This window comes from Pholis gunnellus (assembly GCF_910591455.1).
Source record: "Pholis gunnellus genome assembly, chromosome: 7".
In the NCBI taxonomy this organism is placed as follows: Eukaryota; Metazoa; Chordata; class Actinopteri; order Perciformes; family Pholidae; genus Pholis; species Pholis gunnellus.
The window spans coordinates 15,320,832-15,344,919 of record NC_136533.1 but is presented as its reverse complement, the minus strand read 5'-3'; the positions used below and the strand labels follow the sequence as shown (position 1 = coordinate 15,344,919).

General features: G+C 41.8%; 1 protein-coding gene across 1 annotated transcript in view; it reads left to right on the top strand.

Annotated features, from left to right (window-relative positions):
- The window catches only part of magi2b (membrane associated guanylate kinase, WW and PDZ domain containing 2b), a gene marked incomplete at both ends in the record, with an annotated part of 71,457 nt that overhangs the window by 6,258 nt on the left and 41,111 nt on the right, over positions 1 to 24,088 (top strand). Inside the window, one exon of the mRNA XM_079163240.1 lies at positions 12,642 to 12,758. Within this exon, the coding sequence (XP_079019366.1) occupies positions 12,642 to 12,758 (117 nt within the window). The remainder of the gene's footprint in view (positions 1 to 12,641; positions 12,759 to 24,088) is intronic.

Sequence of the window (24,088 nt, the reverse complement as noted above, 5' to 3'; positions counted from 1 at the left end):
CCATTTAAGTGAATTAGGTCAATGTAATTCTCCTCACCATGGACATACTGCATGGGACAATCTGGGACTGTGCTGCTGCATGTGAGGTGTTGAGGCAATGTTTGTGTGACTAAGACACGACTGAAGGGAGGTTTTGTCAAAACAATTTGCTATCCGTCAGTCATCGGATCAGTTTCGACCAACCACAATGATGTCAAATGTCTCATGCGTTTGCTTCTTTTAGTAACAGTGGCCTATGATTGGTTGAGATGTCTTGCGATCTTGAGTCTCAGCTGGAGATTTTGGCCTTAACAACACAGCTATTGTTTCCGTAGAGAGTCAGAAGCACAGACCTTTTACTGATGGATCACCATGGCAATGTGACTTTATGATGCAGTGTGTGAGGAGGTCGTAAGTAATTCACACAAGTATGTTGCCAAAAAAAGCAGTTAATCTGGCTGAGATTAAACACCATATTCTTATGATTATTCATGATGTTTGTCTCTCTGTGTGTGTGTATGTGTGTGTGTGTGCACATTATATTTATTGTGGGAACAACAGGAAATGATAAGGTTGTTGATGCGTCTCTCTCTGTGTCATCTCAGCATTACGTCAGATGTTTTGGTGAAATTAGATGATCAGAGGTAGCTGGTCATTAAAGTCATTAAATAAAAGATCCAGAGCACAAAGCGCTTGTATAAAAATCAAATCCTATTAAAATCTTTTGAGTAGTTCTTTTGGCACTGCAGAGTATATTTATATACTCAGTCTAAAAATGTCCACATCTTATCATGTCACCAGTGCTGAGCCAACAGACAACAGACTTCTGTCATTTTACATTTAATGAAATGTTTTTACAAACATATGTGTTTCAGCACGTGTAGAAACCACTCACTTGGATGTGTGTATTTGCGTCTGTTAGTATTTACACCTCCTCTTGATGGAGCATCCTTCTCTTGAGTTAATTCATAGAGACTTACACACAGGTGGGTGGTACCGCAAATATTCCACCTCAAGACCATGTGAGATTTCGGGGGAATTGCCAGTATGGCTACGTTGTGGATCAAATGGTAAATGGTCTGTACTTGTACAGCGCTTTTCTAGTCTTCTGACCATTTAAAGCGCTTTAACACTACATGTCATCATTCATCTAACTAACCACCCATCATTCACCCATTCATACACTGATGGCAGGGGATACCATGCAAGGGGCCACCTGCTCAAATTTGACTTAAGTGCAAGAACACATTCCCCTACCATTATATATTACTTTACTTATATTACTGATGCATCAATGCACGGGCAGCACTTTACTGGTGTACGTGGCCGAGGTCGAGCTAGTTTTAGATACCGTTGAGTTGTTTAATATACCGGTAAAACAATTCAGCATATTTTTAGTTTAGAATGCAAAATGTCAATTTGCAAAGTAACTGTTGAATAGAGCTCTAAATAAAATCAGATACATGTCGGGGAGAAAAAGTACCAGACTGAGAGTCACAACCATCTCTCACCTCTAGAGATGGAGGTAGCTGGGACATTTGGCTCATCACGACTGCTGCGTCAATGTGAACAGAAAGTAATTCAGTCTGTACATGTGTGACATTGTGTGTCTGGTGGCACACACACACACACACACACACACACACACACACACACACACACACACACACACACGCAAACAAATTTACAGTAGAAGACATGACGTCCGCAAACAAATTGTTTGTACTGTATGTGCTGAAACAAGAGTCCCCCCTCCCAGTTTAACAGAATCATATCTTATTCAGTCAGGCATGGCGGCGCAGAAGGCAGCGGATGGTTTTCATTCATTGACACACTGTAGATTAACCAGCAGCACTAATCTGATAGCTTCAGATCTGAATGAGAAGGATTATAACAGCTGGCGTAAGGAGCCGCTCCAGAAACCTGAAACTGGTGGATGGCTACCAACAATGGCTGCGATTTTGTTACTTTCTAAAGAGGCTCACCATCATTCCTGAGCAGAATATCTTGGATTGGAGCCAAATCATAAACACAATGTTAAGCTGTATATACACTGAATGTACAAAACATGAATGACATTGTCACGATATTGAGTTGAAGCCCTTTTTATACATTCACACCTCAACTGTTTCAAAATCCTGTAATTTGTCTTCTTCTTTGTAGTCTATACGTTTTTTTTGAGGAAAATTAAGGGATAATGTATTTCACCTGAATTTACCTCATCATTGTACCTCATATAATAGGTGCTTTAATGGTAATGCATCAGTTCATTACATATTAGGATTTCATTGCTGGACTGATATAGATAAACTGCACTGCTGACATAATCATGTTCATTGCAGCAGCAAGCTTTTACTGGAAGAAATCTCAGCTGATGTGCTTCATTTGCATTCAGGATCATTTCATCACTGTAGTTGATGCTTCGTACCAGTAGAGGACAGTAACCATCTAATCAGTTAGTACTAAGTGCAGCTTCCCTCACTGCACTGACACTTCAGAGATGATGCGGTTCATTTGACTGCCCAGTATTTTATCAGTAAAGGTCTAAACCTTTAGCGGTCATTCTCTCATCTGACAGTTGTTGCTGCCTGTCGTGCTGAACTGCTCCGTCACTCTCTATAAATGCTGTTGCTGATGTCACAAGGAGACTGGTGACTGTCATTATAACCAAAGCCTCTCTTCTGAATTAAGTCTGTCTAGAATAATAGTTGTACTAAAGCAACTCTACTGTACTGAAGCTATAACATCCAGCGGGAACTACATGAACATATGTTGTATGTTTACTTGTTTGTGTCTTAAACAGCCAATCATGACTCTATCTTAAAGGGTTCCACTTGAACAGCAGGTTCACTTAAATCTTCAACATTTTAGTAGCACACAGTGGAATCTATCCATGCAGATAGTTTGGGTTTGATCAAACTCTCAGGTGTCAGCCTCCACACTGAAATAATAGAGGTGAAAAATGATTTCCAATGGAAATGGTCCACATTGTATCTCTGGAGCAGGGACACTTTATGAAAACAAAAAACATTGCTGCTGATGTTTCTCCTAATGTTGTTGGCACCAGAGACAACATTCCAGGCCAATAACACCAAAGCTATCTGCATGGCCGGTTTTCTAGGAGTAGCCTAAATGTGAAAACGTGTCTTTTAGTGGAGATTTGAAGGACACAACCCTTTGATTCTTTACTTATATTTCACACTAGCTGAAAATGATGGCGTCTCCATCCAAATCCAGGTGATTAGCTTAATAACAAAACTACTCTGAATTCGGGTAGGATTCACATATGTTTCACAATTTAAGTGTTGACATCAGTGCTTTGTTAGCATTGTCTGATCCAGCTATGCATTTCATTTCAAATGGCTGTTCACGTAATGTAATACATTTTTAGGCTTCTCTGGTAACAGTACAAATATTTGGAGCAATGCATTTGATCATGGTGGTCAGAATTGAATGAGTCAGAGCAGAACGTCTGCTTGGCGAAGAGCTTATAAGAAGTGTTCCACCTGACTTGTTTGGAAGTGGCCACACTTCTTCTCACTGACGTTATGTGCTGTTCATATAGTTCATCCTAAAAGAAGAGAAGAAAGGAGAAGTCAGGATAGTACAGTTGTACCGTTGTACAATTCAATTCATTTTAGTTTGGATTAAGCAGCATAAAAGGCGCCCGTAGTGATACAGACCATTGCACTCAAATGAATCATTGGAGAGGAGAATCATTATGATGCTCAGAGGGCAGCCTTCTCTCTGCCACAGCCACAATTACTAATTTTTGTTTTTACTCTGAACACACCCCTGCTGGTTTTAACCCCTCGTGTTATTGACAACTGCACCCGCAAAACCAATACGTTTCTCATTACTCTCTGTTGTCTCTAAGGCTCCTATCTCTCGCTATTTTATCCCAATTGTTTTTACTCACTGCTAGAGAGCAGATAAAGTGTTTCAGCCCACACACACCTTTTCCCTTCTCCAGAGTTGTATTCCTTGACTATTCTCCATCCTCTCTCCTCATTTTCTGAAGCTCTCAGTAAGTCTGTTGCTTTAATTCCTATTAAGATGCATCCTGCTAGTTGTGTGAGGAGCGCAGCTTGAACTAGAAAGTGCAATCAGCGGTGACAAACATCTCCATATAACCGCATTTAAAAGAGGAGCCACCACATACACAAAAACACACGCACCTCCTCGTGTCTCATCAGCAAAGACGTGCGAGGTGAGGGGAGACGAGGAATTAATTTGCTCGCTGTGGTAAGAGGAGGATGGTACATGGATTATTATGGTTGGAAATTCTTATAACCTCCCTCTTTTGATTTTAAAGTCACATTTATAATGTGGGCTTTCTCTTTATAGTGACTCAGAGGATGTAAATGTGTGTCTGGCCTTGATTACGGTGCTGTGGAGAAAGACATCGAGGAACGTCATCATTAAGACTAGTCTGAGGATGGGGGGGATCAATATTAAGACCTTTAGGAGAGAGGCTCTGTCATTTACTATTAATAATGAGCCCTGCCGCCTGCTGTAATAACGTCATTAGGGGTACTGGAAACAGATACTTCATCCACAATTGAATGGCCTCACAATACACCCATGTGTAGAAACTATCACTATATAAACGGTATAATTCACATACACATCTCTCTCACTCACACACACACACACACACACACACACAGGTCAGATCAGGATAGCATAAACAGAGGTGGATGAGGAGACAAAGGAGATGGGACAAAGGACGAACGGAGAGGAGACACGAGTGGCTGGAGGGAAATGGAGAGGGAAATTGGATAATGTTCTTTAGAGAAGACATAAGACAGAACTTTATTAATCCGGAAGGATTTCTTTTTGTGCTTAAGTTACTCAATATACATATGCATAACAGTTTGTATATAGTATACGAAAATAAAATGTAATGAAACAAAAGACACACAAAATAGAGAAATCATTGTGCAGGGTCCTGGTTATTAAACTTACAAGCAATGAAATGAACTGTAGCGATTCTTATTAAAAAAGGAATCAAGTAAAATTGTATTCAAATCATATTTGTAAATGACCCACATACATAGTTGGTTTCATGCATATAAAGTTTGTGTTTTTAAAGCCTATTTTCTACTCTGGCTTTTATTTTCTTACTCCCTTATTTTGAAAGTTTGAAAACGGAAATGGACAGTAACGTTGAAATACTGCGAAGCTAGGAAATTGCGTCTACTAATTAACAATGGGAGAGTCTAATTGATGTTTAGCTCCAGTCGAAGGTGGCAACAAGGTACGTTTAATTAATTTAAACGTTAAGTTTTGAGTCTATTTTTTGTGGTTACGTTAGTTTGCTAAGTTTGTGTTGCTATTAGCCAAGTAACATTTATGTAATGGTTACTATTCCGTTTATTTTATATTCTGTTGGTTTTAAATGACTACAAACAGCACTGGAGTCAAGGCTTACTTTATTGGACTGTGATGCTTCAACATTATATACAGAAGACACTTTTACACTAACGTGTTGTTTTGCTTAAATAAAGTGTGCTAATCTAACGTTAAATCTTGATAGTATCGCTAGTATTAGACCACTTTTGCTTCTTTATAGTTCTCATCAGAATACATTTTTTCACAGCAGACATTTTGACTTTACCTTAAAATCCCAGGTGCAACTAACTAATAACACCTTTGATGGCTCCTGTAACGTTAATTATTGCACTGCAGCAATTAGTACTGTTATTAGTTACACCTGTGTTTTGACAAGCCACATTGTTTGCTATGATGCCATTGACCCAGGTGCTGAAGATGATGTCTTTGTACAGAGAGGCATGAAGGGGAACGAGCAGTATTGTCAATGATGTTCCAGTAGCTTTTAGAATTTTGGATGAGAAAGCAGACAAAGACATGTTCCTCCTTTTGTCTTGTGTACGTGTGTTCCAGTCCAGAGTTGATGCACTGACTCCCGCCCTGCAGTGTTGCACTCCTCTGTAGCCCGTGTGACCTCTTGTGGGCGTGCAGGCCAGCTATCGATCACCAAGTCTGTCTCTCCGTTTTGTTCTCCATGACAACCACTTGGTTACAGCACCACTTCACCTTCGTTCTCCACAGACGCCCCCATCCATCAGCTAAAATCTTGGCCTTTAACTGGCCAGACAGCCCTACAATTCATTCCAACTGGTAACATGTTATGTCTTTGTCACTTGGATCAGATCAGGGGTTTGTTTGTGGTGTGTGTTGGGTGCATCTGCGTGCTTTAGTTAGAGGAAAAGGAGAGATTGTTGATGTGTCAAGCATAAGTATTGCGTGTCTAGCTATCTTTGACAGGATGTTGCACCATGTTTAACTGTCACTGTCTTTCTGTGTTCTTCTTATGAGGTTTCATTTGCAAGTATGAACATGTTGCTGTGTGTGCATGGACAGAAAGACTTAGCATGCCAGCATGTTTTCCTGAAGCACGACTTCAGGGTTGTTTGCACTTAAGAGTTGAGCAGTTACACTTTGTGAAGAGAGAAAGTTAGAGAATCAATGTGGCATGACTGTGCTTCCCTCCTCTCTGAGCCTCCTGGGAGAGTGGGCATGTCAGAGCTCATTATGCCTTCCCAAATCAAACAAAATGGCTCCTTTTGGTTTCTACCAGGCAGCAACCTCCAGTTCTGAAAAGTGAAGCCAATGTGGAAGTGCCCAACCTGCAGTTCCTCAAACGGCCACTTGAGGCTGGCTCCAGAAGCGAGTCAATCTCCATCAGCCCGCATGTTTAAATGCCTAACTTTACAGCAGAAATAAACCTGTTTACAGCCTGGTACAAAAAAGAGATAATTTCACCGTTCATGACAACTGCACGAGGGGTGCATTTTAATGTATCTAACCTGTTATATTAAGGTTTAAAGTTAGGCATAATTGAGGGTGTGGCCTTGTTGAGTGACAGGTGGGTGCCTTATCAGGTTGCTAACTCTGCTCTGCTGTCACCCCGGCTGCCTCACCTCCATTGATGATCCACCTCTTTTCCCGTTTTTTCGAGTTAGGCAGTGTCGCTAATGCCAAGAAAAGAAACACATGACGTCACAGAGACTACGTCCATATTTTAAATAGTCTATACCTTTTCAACTTGCATTCTTTCAAACGGCCATCAGAGATTGACGTATGCAATAAGAAGTCTGATTGTATAGAAGTCTATGAGAATACGACCCTACTTCTCACTTGATTTATTACCCCAGTAAACATTATAAACATGGGTTTATGGTCTCAATTGCTAGTTTCAACTTTTCTCTAATGCAGCATGATGTCCATTTTATGAATTATGGTCCTATACGAGTAAAATAGATGATAAAGCAGGGTAGATCCACCCTCTAGTGTCACTTCTGGTTGCAAAAACCAAGATGGCAACGGACAAAATTCCAAACTCAAGGCTTCAAAAATGTAGTCCCCAAACCAGCGTGTGACGTCACAGTGACTCTGTCCACTTCTTATATACAGTCTATGGTTTCTACATATATCTGCTCCTCCCCTAAGCCTCATTTTGGTGTAACATTACAAAGCATTCAGCTCTGCCTTGTTGGAACAGAGTAGGTCTGTCAGCCTCTTTCTGATATTGGCTTTTCAATTAGATCTAGTGTTGAGTTGTTCCTATTACAGTGAGGCGCAAAACCTCCAGTTGATTTAGCAATTTGTCAGCATAAAATTATTTGTCAACCATTTTGAAAGTGAATTTATTGTTTGGGTTATTTTTCAAGCAAATAAAATGTAAAATAGTGTTTTAGCTTCTCAGATATGAGAAGTTGCTGCTTCTCTTTTTTGTAAACTGAATATTTTTGGTTGGACCAAACAATACATCTAAAGACATCTTCACTTTGGATTCTATGAACTTTTGAAATTTTATAGACTGCATGATTAATCAAAAAGTAATTGTTGGAATAATACAACAAAGGATATGTGCCTTGCTGGCAGACTTTGAACACCATAGATCACGGAAATACATCAATTACACCATACAACAAAAATCCACAGTCAAAAACTAAAGAGCAATCCAAAGTATAAACAGCCTATAGTAAGTGCTATTATTGCTAAATAAAGTGTAATAATGAAAGAATCAAGCCACACATCAAAACCCTACCATAACAGTGGCAGATTGAGGCCTTGGCGAAACATAAACTCAAAGTATGTCAAAGTATTACAATCAAAAATCATGCCTTCGTCTGAAGCATGGAGCAGGAGAGAATAAAATCAGTATGATGTTATAATAGAGAGATAAATTGTATGGCATGCTCGTTAGCTTGGCCTCAGGTTAGATGCTGTTCCACGGATGACGGCTTATCAAGATAAGTGACAGGTAGTGAGATCTTGAACTGCTGAGGGCACGAAGGGCAGGATTAGCAATTTATTTATCTATCTCTGGGAGGAAAGTACTTTTATTACTATCAGGCCTGCTGTGTTGCATCTTTAATATCCTTGCATTGTGGTTTCATCTATGTAAAGCACAAAGATGGAAAGAATTGTTTAAACAATGTAAAAAGATATTTGCATTAGTCTTAAATTTAGGATTAGGGTTAGATATTTAAGGTTTGGTTATGGATAATATCTGTAAAGTTTTCAATTATGTGTATTCTTGCATGATTGTGGGTCCTGGTTTGCTTGTATTTGCACCACTGTCTTTAGTGGAAGAGCAGCACCTTGTTATTACAGTGGCCTGCTGGTGATCCCACATGAATATCTGATGACTGCTAAGATAAAATATCAAGAGTGTTCAGAGAGTAAAAACTCAATCAAACTATAGATTTACTTTACTAGGGTGTCCCAGCTACAAAGCACATCTTCATAGTACACTATTTTGAATGGTAACGAGCTAAATATGATCCTATCTAATCTAATAGCTATTGTTAAGGATGGATTTGTTTAATTTTTACTGTGTTCTCATTTGAAATGGAAGTGAGTTGTGAGTTTCATATGAGTGTCTCTTACCTTTCTGCTGCACATTGAATTGTAGGACGACGCCAGGCTTAAAGCTCCGCTCACGTGGGGGCATGGACCTCTGTTTCATGTCCCCCCTTATCTGTCTTTCCACATTTCCTGTCTGCAAAACAATAAAATGATTTTAGTATGTTGGCATTTTATGTTTTTTCCCCCCCCATATACTCAAATCACATTTATAGTAGATGATAATGAAATGAGTAACCTTGAAACACAGAACCAGTGTTGCTCATTTGTACAGTGGTGTGTTAGGTAAGTCAACAGCTATCTGCCATATAAACCTAATGCCTATTATTTGTGGCTAAGGCAACAAAGGCATTAGATTATATAGATATGCCAGAAACCATCCATACATCACTCTCTGTAAAACGGATGTCTTGTTGGCTTTCTTTGGAAAAATGGAAAGCTGTACCTGGTTGAAGATACGATGTTGCCTGATGTTCACTGTCATGCAGTCGGAACCATTTATTGCCCAAATGGTTACACAGTTGTTTGTATCGTGCAGACTCTGCTTTCTACATTTGCATCCAAGCAGCATGATAAACACGGTTAACTCACCCAGCAGTAACAGAGCGCGCACATACGCTGAGATATTGAACAAATAAACTCAACAGACAAGCCCATAGAGACCCACTGTACCGTTGCATCGTGTGTTGATTGATAAGGTGGAGGCTGCTGTAGTGGAGGGAGTTCCAGCAGCTCCACCAGTAATCAGTAATAGCAGTTTGTGTTTAGCAGCTGCTGCAGGGAGGAATGTGGAGCTGACAGCTTGAATGAGGCCCCATGTTGAAATCTTCTTTTTCCCTTTTTTTTGAATCGGCTGATGGTCAGTTGATGGAGCAGGAGACGGTGATGTGACCTGCATGGACTAATGCAGTGCTTCACTGAGCAGAAGCTTCGCTGATTGCTATCTGCCTTGATGAGTTTGTGATTGATCGTGGCTGTCACTGGTTTCCCTTTGACTTGCGACTCATTTTTGGACATCTATAAAATAGGTTTTCCCCCAGAATGTTTCCTGCTTTGTAGAAGCAGCTAGCCACTAAACAAGTTGACTTTGATGTTTACTGCATCAATATTAACTCTGGAGCTTGCTAAATGTTCCTAATTGAAGAGTTATACCTATAAAGCCTCTTTAAATACACACATCCTCCTCCACACTCAGCTGTGCCCTGATCTGAGTGCTCATATCATGAGCGTGTGTCTTGTGTCGGTGTGTTTGTTTATTCCTTGTATTTAGACCAAACCTTGCCCAAGACGGCGCTCAAGGCATCTTCACTGGCGTCTGCAGCTATGAGCTCATCTCTCATCCCTCCGTATGAGTGTGTGTTACCTCAGTGTGACATATGCCGCTGTTGCGTTTCACAGTATTTCTCTCTATTCAGATATGTTTACACAAGGTCAAACAGGGAGAGCATCTGGTGGGCGACAAGCAGATTATTTGAGGAATGTCAGGGAGCATCTGGGTGCACTCACACAAACACACACTCAGAAATACAGACACACATCTACGAATGCTTTTATACACATTTTATACTCTCTCTCTCTCTCTCTCTCTCTCTCTCTCTCTCTCTCTCTCTCTCTCTCTCTCTCTCTCTCTCTCTCTCTCTCTCTCTCTCTCTCTCTCTCTCTCTCAGTCTCTCTCTCTCAGTCTCTTGCACACACACAAACATTCACCATACAAATGCACAAACACTCCAGTGCAGTAAAAGCAGCAGCAGATAGGGGCCACTGCAGGACTGTGGAAGCAGTCTGGCCAATCGGCTGGCAGGTCGTTTGGAGCCCGGCTTCCCACTGGCACATCTCCTTCTCCTCTCTTTTCTCCCGATGGTCGTCGTCTCGTTACATCTCTCCGTGTCTCTCTGCGTCTCCCTTCCCCCTCGTCCTCCTCGTCTTCTCTGGGATTAACATTGGCTACAGCCAGGTGCTGAGTGTGTATGGTGGAACTGCGGTGGAGAAGCAGAGGCAGGAAGGAGGAAAGTGAGGTTTCAGCAGAAGATGTTCGGTGGTTGGTTGCAAGGCTAGAGGACGCCTGGGAGGACAGGCTGTCTGTGGATGTATACCTGTGGAGAAAGGACTGCTTTTGTCAACATCTGGGCTAGCTGCTGATGAGGTGCCTGGTCTGCACTGCCTTTTTCTTCACTCTGTCTGTCCGTCTATCCATCTCCCTGTGCACATATGTCTGTGTGTGTTGGTGTGCATGTATAAATATGTGTGTGTCGGTGTCTGTGCATGTCAAAGATATGGCCTATGCCTGAATACATAGCTGTATGATGTGATTTTTTTTTTTTTTTACATTCTGAGAACTGCGACAGTCCTAATAATGTTAATCATGATTTCATCACGTCTTCCTTTGTTTTCTGGCTGTCTCCTCTCTCCTCTCCTCTCCTTTCCTCTTTCCCTTCCTCTAGCTTGGCTGTTAGTGAATCAATTCCCAATGCTTCGAAGCCTCGCTAAAATGGTGTCAGTTTACATAAGATGTTATTCCAAAAGGATTCATTACTGCAAAATCACAGAGTCAGCTGTGTCAGCAACATACATACCGGTATCTGCGAAGTCTGTGCAGTGTAAAGAATCCCTTCTCCGACGGTACGCTGTATGTTCTCTTTGACGGTACGCGCTGCATAATCTCAACCGGTAGGCCGAACGCTGTCAATTCAATTTGGCAGGAGGTCGCTAGAATATGCATAAGTGACATGTTTTTCATTTGTAAATGCCCGGCATGTAACCTCATCCCTCCCGCTGTCTGATGTGATAGTCATGCATACCGAATGTTGTGTGGAAAATAAGTTCTCCTCCTCTCATCCTCCTGGGCTTCTTTGGTTTGGGATGAAGGGAGGAGAAACAATTCATGGACATTATCATCCAGTGTGTGTGTGCAGCACAGATATATTTGCCTGCTCTTAGTCCTCTGCCTTCACTTATGTCTCTCACTTATTTTATTGTGTTTCAGGAAGACAGAAATAATAAGCAGAGACAGGCAGAGATGGGGGGGTGTGAGCTTCTGTCCTCTGTAGGCCTTTGTCACCCAACCTGCTGACACCGCATATTTAGCCCCAAGGGGATCACTGGTTTACACAATTACCATGATCTGTGTGTGTGTGTGTGTGTGTGTGTGTGTGTGTGTGTGTGTGTGTGTGTGTGTGTGTGTGTGTGTGTGTTTACTTCAGCGTGTGTAGTAGACTCTGCTTTTTTGCTTTGGTGTGAAAATCAGTGCAAGCTTTCAATCTCATTAAGCCATTTTGCCTCTTTTTGAATCACAAAAGCTTGCTTTTTTTCTTGAACGCCCTCAACATACAGTTTACTTCTCCTAAGGAGTTTTAAGGTTGTTAAAAATCATCTTTTTTAAGGTTGTTAAAAATCATCTTTCTTCAATGTCTTCTTCTTCAACGCCTAACAGTTGGGACAAACCCTACCAACTCTTTGTTGAAGCAATATAATACCGTTTTTTTAATGTTCATGTTCTGTGGGTTTGAGCGAGTTTTCGTTGCACAGAATGAGTGTAATGACTGGCCTAGTGGGCAGGCTGCTTGTACTTCCAGTGGAGTGAGAGCCTTTCACTTGTTTCCAATACAGTGTGACTTGCATCACAATTGATCTAGAGCCAATCTTGAAACCAAACTCAATGAAATACTTGGATATCACTCCAACAAAAAGTCAGGCTATAGGTTCGGCGTGTCACGTTATCGAATGAAAGCGAGCTCTAATCTCTCTCTTCCCGTGTTTGTGTTCAGGTGGGGTGGTTGACAAGGATTTGCGGCACTACCTCAACCTGCGTTTCTCCAAGGGCTCAGTGGACCACGACCACCAGCAGATCATCAGAGACAACCTCTACCTCCGCACCGTTCCCTGTGAGTCCACATCAGCCGCCTCTCTGCTGTCTTCTGGCTTTCATTCATTCCTCTCTGATCTCTTTGTCATTGTTTTTTCTCTCTTTCATAGATATAATTTCACCCTCCGCCTCCTCCCGCTCTGTTTAATTATCTGTCTCTTTTTTAGTGGTCCCTTGCCCGTGGGACGTTGCCCTTGTGTTTTTACATCACACTCTTTCTCTCCGTCTCTGCCCGTCTATCGCTCCTTCTTCTCAGTCAATCGTCCGGCTGCTGAGCTCTCAGCCTGAGGTTTCCACGGCAACCACCCTCTTGTCTCGAGGCCTGCGTTGCCTTGACGCCCTACCCCCCCCCCCCCCCCCCAGCACACGCTAGACATGCACAACACACACGCAGATACACACAAAGACACCGCGTCACTCTCTACGATGTACATCAGCGTCTCTTTTAGCTTTACACAAATAAAAGAAACATCTTTCAAAATCCTCACATAGAAGCGTCATGCCTGTGGGTTGCATGTGGACTCTGTGTTTACATCGTGTTATCAGCAACGATGTCATTGCCGCGATTTACATTGAGGGGATGCTGTCCCCAGCAGCTCTGCCTGCTGTCAGTACGACAAGCAGCTCGTGAATCAGCTTCTCCGGAGACCTGAAACTGCTCCGATGCTTGACTCTGCAGAATACACACGTTACTCCTTTCATGCGGCATGTGGACTGCTGCACTGTGATTTGATGTTTGTTAAAGGGATTTGTACTCATCTGACATTTTTCAGAATCCTCTGTTAACTCAGTCATAGGTGGGTTTTTTTAACTCAGCAAAGGTGGTTTGCCAGCCTTTTGGCTGTTCGCGAACAGAGAAAGCAAAGCTAGGTTTTGACGTCAGAGATAGTTGTTTTTGTGTTGGCCGAGCTCTTCTACTATGCTAGATGTCCTCTGCCGGTGTGTTGAGTCGCTGACACAGAAGTGATTGTTTGATACGCTCCCACAGCTGCACAGTCCTGAGCCTCTCTCTCCTTCCTCTCCTCCCTCCCTCTCTCCTGTCGTCTTCATCTCTTTGCTATCACTCTTTGCTCTCTCTCATGTTCCCCCTGCTTCTCCCTCCTTCTCTGCCTCTTTCATTTCTTGTGGTCACCACCATCACATTTTCACTACCTTTCAATTACAAAACAAACTCCAGACAACCGTATTTCCTTTACCTTCCCATTGCTTTTTTTCAATCCATCTCTGCTTGTTGGCTGTGTAATAGTGCAGCGAAGGCGGACTGACATGGTGACAACTGAGGAGATGGGGACTGGCTGAGGTTCAACACTGCAGGTCCTCACAGACTTCAGCCCTGTCATGCTATGGGCCCCTTTTGGTAGCATAAACCATATAGTTTCGCCACTGGTCATTTTGGAATTATTTTATTAATTATTTCGCGATTATAGCTGGCCACAATCATCTTGCATAACCGTTGAATTTCCGCTATTTAAGGGAATTTAATGCCAATGTTACAAATGTGGCAACAAAAATAAAGTAAATTAGATGTGCATACGCTGGGTAAATACAGAGTCTACCTGAGCCCAAAGTTCCAATGTGAGGAAAAAACAAACTTGAGAGAGCTTGGCTGTCTAGATCTTACTGCTGTTGGAAAGGTTCTTCTGTTTCAGCTCATATGAGATTGTATTTGTTGCTTTCCAAAGCAAAATAATGACAGAGAGGTGTCCATAACAGCTCTCTTGAGTCTCCCCTGTGGGTGCAGCAGTGTGTTTGACAGCTCTGGGGAAAGTTATGCTGGAGTTGTCGCTTCCATAGCTTTTTCAATTATATATTTCGAATTAAAATGTTTTGGAAACATGGTGTTTTAAGAATAAAGTGGGTCAGTTTAGAAATAGTGCACAGTACGAGTGTATGGTCAATCAAAAGAGAGAGAGAGTGACGGTGGATACGCTCGGAGCAGAGCGGTAGTAAATGTACAGTGCAAAGTGAGCAACTTCAACCCTGAAGGCAAAACAACGAAATCAGGAACAGTTAATACAGGCTTTGTGATTCTCTGTTTCTTGTTCACTTTTGAAAATAAAGTCAAAGCTCCTTCTATTGTCTTGAACCACCTTTGTGTTACATTTGGTCAGCCTACACAACAGCTTTACAGCACGCTAAATCTATGTGCAGCACAGCCCGAGGTGAAACATTGTTTCAGCAAACTATTTGATGACTAATGAACACCTTTGCCAATGATCGCATCATTCCGATGAGCAGCTATTGAAGTTCACAGCATGGATTTAGGTCTAGTTGCAAATCCAAACAACAGCACCACTGTGGTATAAAGTGAACAGAATAAGACAATTAAATCATTAATCTCAAATTGCCAATTATTTGTATGGCACTCGTCAACTAACATTCATGCTTTGTGACAGCCCTATTTGTCACCACGTTTCAATTGTAGCCGCCTCGCAGCCCTTTGTGTGAGTGAAAAGTCAGTTATTCTGTGTGATGTGTGCGCGGTAATGACATCCCCATAATTAACTGCCTATCACTTGACAACGCTGATACAGTGTAATGAAGATTATCAAAAAATTCCCATTCACAGACCTCCTGCCCAGCAGCTTTGAAATACATGTGATATTACAGTGATTCACAAAATGCGGCTTAATCTCACCAATGTGATTTAATTTGCCTTTGGTCAGCAGGTCATCTACTGCATATGAGGATGTTTCATTGCATGACTTCCTGGCTCCAGACCTTCCACTGGTAACACTGGTTTCTCACATGGTATTAATCAGTGGTGGACCGTAATTAAGTACATTTACTCAAGTACTGTACTGAAGTACCATTTTGATGCTACTTTCTACATTTCAGAGGGAAACATTCTAACTACATTAAAATACATCAAATATTATCGTATATCATAATGTAACAAAGAGCCCATTGGGCTGCATATTGAGAATTTTTACGTACAAAGTACATTTTCTTCATTATATACCTACTTAAGTAATATTTGTGACAGAATGTTTTTTTAAATCACAGAATTAGTGGGCCTACTTTTACTTACGTCAAAGATCTTAGTACTTTCTTCACCGCTGGTATGAATCAATGACACGGCTCCGTCACTTTGGTCATCAGTTGTGTCTCCCTCCCCATCAGCCTCCTCGTCTCTCTCATCTGGACTTTTAAATGAATCCGCTTTAGACCGCTTGATTTTTGGAACACGGTAACGGTTAAATTATTCCGTTATGTTTTTCACCGCTACATACATTCGCATCACGCTCTGTGCACTGCTACGTACATGCTTAATTACTCTCAACTCGCGCACATAAAAAAACAGGAGTATGTATGTGATACAAGCGCGCAGGGCGAGCGCAAAAGCGTCCTCGCGAGCATCAGACTTTGTAGGCTAGAATGGAATAGACAGAGGCTGGTGTATCCTGTCCGGAGGGGACATCAATGATAATGTCATCATGCACTCAAACATGTGAAATCTGAACTCACACACTCACCAAAATCAGTTTGGACGCATTCTGGAGCCTTGCTTTGCTCAACCGTCAAAGGGACACAGCATCAGGCGGCTAAAAAAAGAGGGATGATGGTTCTGAGAGCTGCGCCGCTCGTCCCCGGCAGGCTGTTTGTTGTTGTGGTTTGGAGCGTTACAAAATCAGTGTTTTTCTCCAGTGTCTGCATCGCTCTGACCATGCTGTCAGTGCGAGTCTGTCAGCTTGACAAGCAGACGCCACTCTGCATCACAACATGCTGTCACATTGAAGGACGTGTGTGTGTGTGTGTGTGTGTGTGTGTGTGTGTGTGTGTGTGTGTGTACGCATGTGTTCATACAGCTAGAAGGCTCACACGCTAACGTCAACTCCTGCATCCTGTTACATCACTTGGCTCAAGGATTGGCTGTTTTTTCTGAGAATTTGGGAGGGAGTGGAATATAACTTCAGATTGGCCTCACAGCTTACAGGTTGAAATAATTTATAAGATTGTCAGTTTGATGGTTTTTCTTACTTCTTAAGCCATTAAGATAAGAAGTTTGCCAGCACGAGTAAAAGCTTCTTCTTCTTGTCCCGGAGCACCTGCTGTTGAGGAATTTAGAGAAGAGGTTTTGATGGTTCTGCTCTCTCTCTTTGATAGGAATGTAACTGAGAGTGTAAGACAGTGACATAGGGCTAAAGAAGTGGGAAGATGTGGAAAATATTTTGTGGGAAGCCGAGATGTGGCAGTACAGTAAACAGAAAGAGAAAGGGGAGGAAATGTGGACATGAGCAAAGAGGCTCTGTGAGAAGATGGAAAAAGTGGAGAAGACAGGAAGGGGTTAAGATGAGGGGATCGGCAGGGGAGATTTGAAAGGGAGGAAGAGAGCGAACAGAGGATGGAAATTGAGAAGGCGAGAGTTGATGCAAGAGGTTGGAGGGATGAGCAGAGCAGAGTAGGGAGTAAAAGAGTGGACGTGCACTGAATGGGGGTGGTGGGAGATATGAGGGAGCCTCGTAAGTCATTCCCCAGAGAACCGTCTTCTCCACACTACTCAGAGGCATCAGTAAAAGGCTCTATAAATAGCTTCAACAGTGAGCAGCACGTTTCTCTAAGATAGCCTATAAATACATGCAGCTTCTGTCACTTCATATCCGCTGCTCCGGACGCATGCTGCCCTGCAGCTCTGCAGCCTCCGACAGGGAACCCTCCTCTGGAGACTGCAGAGGAGGAGCAGATAGACAGAAGATGTTGAGGAGGAACATGGCCACGGTGCTTAGGATTGTGATAGGGCTGAGAGGATTGGTCAGCAGGTCAGGCTGATAATGATTGCAGTAATGAAGATGGCTATCCTGATGATGGGAGGAGATGACACCTTCTAACCATGATACATGCAGGAGATTTGAATGCACAGTTCTGTCGACAAAATGTATGCAGTTTACTTGCATGCTATTATTCATTTTTGAGTTCTCTTTTACGAAATGCTTCACTCAGCTCTCTGCACCATCATACAGTTTAACAAAACAGCTTGGCATGAACCAAACAACTACCAGAATGCAAAGGGCTTTTTTCCCCAACAATATTACAACCTAAAGAAACGTTTTATCAACAGGTATACAAACTGTATGTAGATGCACGAGAGACTCTATGAATAACGAAGTGAGGATCTCTTTTTTTGTCTGATTCATCGTTTATTTTAATCTGAGATTGGAATATGCTTTAATCGGTCTGTGCACGGTAACGTCAATGGGCAGTTTCTCTCTGTAAACACTTGCTAATCTTTGCTGTGCTTTGTCTCAGCATTAGAACACAAATATTTGCAAATTAGTCACAGAAATGCACAGACGGCACTGATGCTGGTTTTTGTGCTTTAGCTAAAATTATTGAATGATTTTGAAACTTTTGCATTTGTTTAAAGAAATATGTCATGGTTTGATCATTAGATTGCTGTTGTGCATTTGCGTGAAGACTTTTGAAAGTGTGAACTGGGATTTGAAAAATGCTCGCTCGGAGTAGAAACTAATTTCTCGTCAAAACTAATTTCCGTCTTTGTAGACGTAAACTTCAGAGTAAATGTCTTTCAATAGTTGTAAAACAGTAAGATATGCTTTTTAGAGTAACAGATATGAATGTGAGTGGGCTTTAACCCTAAATAAATACTGTGACTGATGATGATGGGAGAGGAAGAGGAGTGATGAAAGTTGGATGGAGATGATTGTCATGATGATTATACTACAGTGAAGTTGGATGAGGTGATAAAGAAAAGATTAATTTCTTATGTGTGTGTGTGTGTCTGTGGCAAATTGATTGTGTTTCTGTGAATGTACATGCACATATATGTTTTTTTACACTTAGGCATTGATTATTCTGTCTGTGTGCCGAGATTTATTAGGCTGAACTGATAAATAATGAGTGTTACACGGCATTCTCTGTTGAGGCTGTGTGTGCTTGCCTCTATATGAGAGAGAAATACATCATCCCCCAGGGACTCTCTCCTTAAAGGGGTGATTTTCCTGCTGGCTTGCTCCTGCTAAAGGGCTGGCTGACATGCTTTGATGTGCTTCTGTGCTCCCTGCTGTTTGATTGGCACACTGGATTAATGTTGTTCCACATGAAAGAAACTGCAAGAGAATGATATGCATTTTATTAAATGGAAATCGCAAATATTGAACATGCCTAATGAATTGATTGTTTGTAAAGTGCTTTGCATGCTCTGTACATGTATGATCCTCTCCTCAGCTAATCACAAACGAGGTTCTTCTGAAGTCCTTTATATTTATATTCATATTTGTGTTCCTGTGTCTAGTCTTACCTCCTCGCCATCCTAGCTCCATGTCTCTGTCAGCGCTACTACTAAGATCACATTAATGTGCAGGGATGAGCCAGGTGCTCAGCAAGCAACCCGTCATGTGATAGTCAGTAAGCGCTGACACCTCAGAGAGCTCGACTGTTGACTCGGGTCAATCTTAACCTCTTAATACACACGTACACACACACACACACACACACACACACACACACACATTGGATACCAAAGACCACACACCAGCTCTGTGTGTGTACATCATCATGACCCCCAATGTCGTCCTGCGTCAGTCAGCTCTGCAGACTAATAACGGTGCTTTTCAGCCTATCAGGGCTGATTTCCATCACTTCAGGACATCAGTACAGGAGTCATCTCTCAATGTCACCAGCTCTGCTGACCCACTGAGCAACACAGTTGTCTTTACAGCCACTAGTGGGCCTGACAGACAGACACTATATGGATGAAACTCCAGACTTGATGCATCTGTTTCTAACCTGAATTAACTCTGCGGTACAATAACAGAAATATGATTTTAAATTAGGGTACACAAACAAAGTAGGGTTGAAATAATTATCCATAATATTCGTCTTTAGATTTTTTTTATCTTGTATAAATCAATGATTAAACATTTAGTCTATAAAATGTGAGGAAACAGTAAACATGCTAATCACAATTTCCCAGTTGATATTTTAAAATTGTTAAAATTATTTTTTTGTCACCAAATCTCCAAAACTCACCCTATACAGATACAATTACTAACATTTAAAAAACAGCAGTCAACCAATGTTTAAATGACATTTTTGGTTAATAAATGACCAAAATGATTGTCAACACTGTTAATGATCCATTTTCTGTCAATTGAATAATCCAACTTAACATTTTAGCACTTGATTAAAGAATGAGTAAAGAATATTCAACAGTTTTCAGTGCTTGATGCCACAGACACAATTCCTTCTGATAAAGATAAACAGCAGCACTCATAATTATGCACAATTCCTTGAACTTTGTAGTTAAAAGTTATAGTTAGGCTTTGTTAGAAAAATAGAAACACCCTTATTCGCTTTTTTTGCCAAGAGTTAAATGACATGATTGACACTGCTTTTATGGCTGTTTGGTAAATATGAAGTTGAAGCCAGGAGCTTGTAAGAGTTAACAGTCAGCCAAGCTAACTGTTAATCAAACCCATCTACAGCATCTCTGAAGCTCACTTATTAACTAGTTATATATTGTTTCTTTAATCTGAACAACAAACTACATTTAAAAACAATTTGCTGTGTGGTGGGGCCGGGTTATGTGCCAGGCTATTTCCTGACCCCTATAAAATGACAAATTACTTAACAAGCAAATGTAAATGACTGAGTGATTAATACATTCATGAGTTTTCTACTTTGTACACTGATATGTTGCCCTGCCCAACTTGCTGTATGTAAACTACCAGATCTTGTCCGCAGGAGGCCTTCATCTCAGCTCAATCAGCCTTTAAAGCTTTAAAGCTGTCTCTGAAGAGTACTCTGGAAGATCGTGTGTATCACAACAATCTGCTGTTAACTCATTAAATGAGAGTTTAGGGCTAAACTCTCACTCTCTCTCAATATATATATATATACTGTATATAGCCCAATCTCACATCCGTCCGGAGAGGGATTTACTCTGGCGGAATGAATAACCAAGTCCCCCTTCCTGTCAGGGTTCAGCCCCCATTGGAGTCAAACCTTTCCACTTAAAAACCATCTGAATTGCTGTGAGGTGACCAGGTGTGAGCCTCAGTGGCCGAGCTGTGACAGTAACTGATTGATGAAGTGCGAGGAAGCACAGACCTGCAGCTCAAGCTGAAGACCTTTGAGTCTGTAACTAGAAAACGTCTGTGTATGCAAAACGTCCGGGTGTCATATCTGGCATAGATATTATTTTTCTACAGCAAATGTAGATGTTGCGGCTTGTTACCATGGCAAGGCTGCGTTGCCAGGCACTGACGGGTTGTCGTGGTAGCAGACGCTCCTGTCAGAGTGTTGCCATGTTGCATCGCTGAATCTGCAGCCTGGGCTTTGTAGTGTAAATAAGGATGACTGTGTGTGTGTGTGTGTGTGTGTGTGTGTGTGTGTGTGTGTGCTCGATCATACCCTTCTAATAGACCTGCTGTCACACTTACATGTCTGTGAACTGGGAAGAAGGACAAGGAAGAGGGAGGGTTAACGGTGGGAGTGAACGAGACGTGAGACTAAAGTGCGAGACGGAGCTTGAAGGAGAGACAAAAGAAGAGAGGAGGATAACAAGGGGGAGAGGGAGCGGATTAAAACAGACAGGGAGGGAGTAATGGTGACAAAGAGCACAAATAGAGGAACAAATGGATGGAAGTGCAATGAGGTAAATTGGAAACAAGAGGAACGAGAGAATGAGAAAGGATAATAGAGGAATGTAATTTGAATGGATGGATGGATGGATGGATGGATGGATGGATAGATAGGTAGAAAGCAGCAGTGTGCTTGGTGCGAGAAACAAACAGACAATCCTCACATTATTCTCTGCTCTTCTGCTGCCATGGTGCTCTGCTTGCTCTGTCCTGAAAAGGATTCTGGGTAAACAAGGGTTTTGAGGACAGTATATATTTGTTTGTACGGTTGCAGGATAGTGTCTTGAAACCCAGTGTTCCCTTAATATTCCCCTCTTGGGTAGTTTAAAATGGGATTCAAATTTTACGTGTGCACAATTAGATTGAATACGAAGATTGTTTTATGTCTTTTGCATCATTTTATACACGGTTTCATAGACTTTAGGGTGAGAAATAGGAACTAGTTAAGCACCCTGGGATTTGTGCTCAGCTGCACAATGTGCACATGTAGTTATGAACCTACCAAAGCATCCAGCATGATTAAATGTCAATTTAGATGAAAAGACAAGCACTCAAAAGATGAATGTGTCTCTTTCCACCATGTACAGCCTTTTTAGGTTACATACATTCAGCCCAGAGGGACAGGTGTGCAAATCTGTACCAGCACGTTTGAATTCTCCTCATCCATTCCACCTGGGGATTATCATGAAAGTGCATCACGTGTTGTTCACCTTTCAGATAATATTTGTAGTTACTAATTCGGTGTAACCCTGGTCTCTATAGCAAATTCTCTCAAACTGCCAAAGCAGCCTGACGGCTCTGATGGTATGTGAAACATGAATCACACACTTGGTTTCCTGCACCCTCACCTCCTTGTTCCCATACATACTCACTGAGACCGCCGAGACCACCTTCCCCCATGCTTTATTATGATAATCAGTCCATCGATAGTCTATTTTTAGCTCTGAATCCCCCCGCGCTCTGCTTCTCCCACTTGGTGACTTCCTGTCTAATTATACAAACATATGAATACACATGCACGTTCTCTAGCCTCTGTGAATGCAAAGCAAGGTTAACCAATCATGCTTTCCCCCTCTCACTGTCTCTCTGCTGTCCCTTTCTGTTTGTGTCTGCTTGCCACTCTTCTGTCTCTCTATTATTTAGCAAAGGTCTTTGTCCTCTTATCGTCTGACACCCAGCTGAGTTATTTCAGTATATCAGCTATTTTAGCTTTTCCTCCAAATGGAATTTCCTTGTTATGTTTCTATGTAATCTCGCTCTCTTTTTTCCTCTCACACACACACTCACTCCCACCAATGGGAAAATATTCCGTAGTGCTCTGTCGTCATGGTTTGAGGCAGAGAATGTCTTCACCCCCTAAAGTAGCAGCTCCAAAGCTTTTCCATGCTATTATGGATTTACGTCATTTAAGCCATAAATCTCTATGGCGCTCCTACTCCTACTCACAGCGTCACCTCTGAGAAGTTCGGCGACACTGGATGATTGCAAGGCAAAGACCATTTTTGGCTCACAGCCGACTTTATCCTTTATCAGCGAGAGCACGACATCCAATCAATAGTCGACAGCAGCAGTGCTTTTGGCTCAGGGGAAGCGTCACTGCCTCCTCTCAGTACAGTCTGCTGCCATTTCTTAATTTGAGCACCTGTGCAGCTTGTTCTGCTCATATATTAAAGCTCTGCTTAGGAGTGTGTGTGGCTTATGTACAGAAAGAATATGGACAAAATACACTGAACTAAAGAAATTTTCCCTCATCCACAAGGCTCCAAAAAATATTGATTTTATTTGTGTCCCTATTTTGGCCTCTACCCAGGAGTTTCTGAGGAAAAGAAAAAGTAAGTTGGTAAGGTTAAAGACAGATGAAGACAGCGAAAGGTAACAATGGGGGCAGAAAGGAAAGAGTATGGATTTTGCTGGGGACAGTGTTAATTTAAAATAGAAGGTCTACTTCACAGTTATTTAGTGTTGTTGCTAACGAAAGGGTGGAGTAAGAGCAGAGAACAAGGGACAAAAGCAGGTAATGTGCTACGCTGCTATGAGCATGTGTGAGAAGGAAGGAAGGAAGGAAGCAAGAAAAGAGGAACAGTCGGCCTATCTTCCTATCTCAAGGCCAGATAGCCGATCAATATTCCCAGCTCAGATCCAACAAGATGCTCTCTCTCCCTTTCTCTCTCTCTCTCTCTGCTCTGTTGGTTTGTCCAGTGAAGGAAGCTGTGGGAGAAAGCCATTGGCAGGTCATCAGTATTCCAGCAGGCTCTGCCTACTCTGGTGTGGGCAGCAGAATAATTTCATTCTGATCTTACAGATCAATAGCTGTATACCAAGTGGAAGGTGACCAGCCCCGCCTGGCTGGCTGAGCTGCTGCGGTATTCAGAGTAGCACTACACATGCGATGGATGGTCCTCTTCGAGACTCATTTTTATTTGTCTAGTTCATTGAGTGGGCTGTATCGTGATGGTCATGGTGCTGGTCTTCACTTTGATATTGATTCTAGTAAATGTAAGATGACATTATCTTTGAGTATTGTTGAACTTTGTGGGGCAGTATGTAAATAAAAGGGGACAAAATACACCTGATAATATAATGAAATATAATGAAATTCAATAAAATACCTCCTCAACAGTTTAGGTGTGAATTATTCTAACTGGTCCTTTACAGACACTGATTAATCTGCAAATTAGTTTTTGGATTCATCGTTTGATCTTGCCTGTCACAACTTCCCAGAGCCCAAAGTGACTTCTTTAAATGT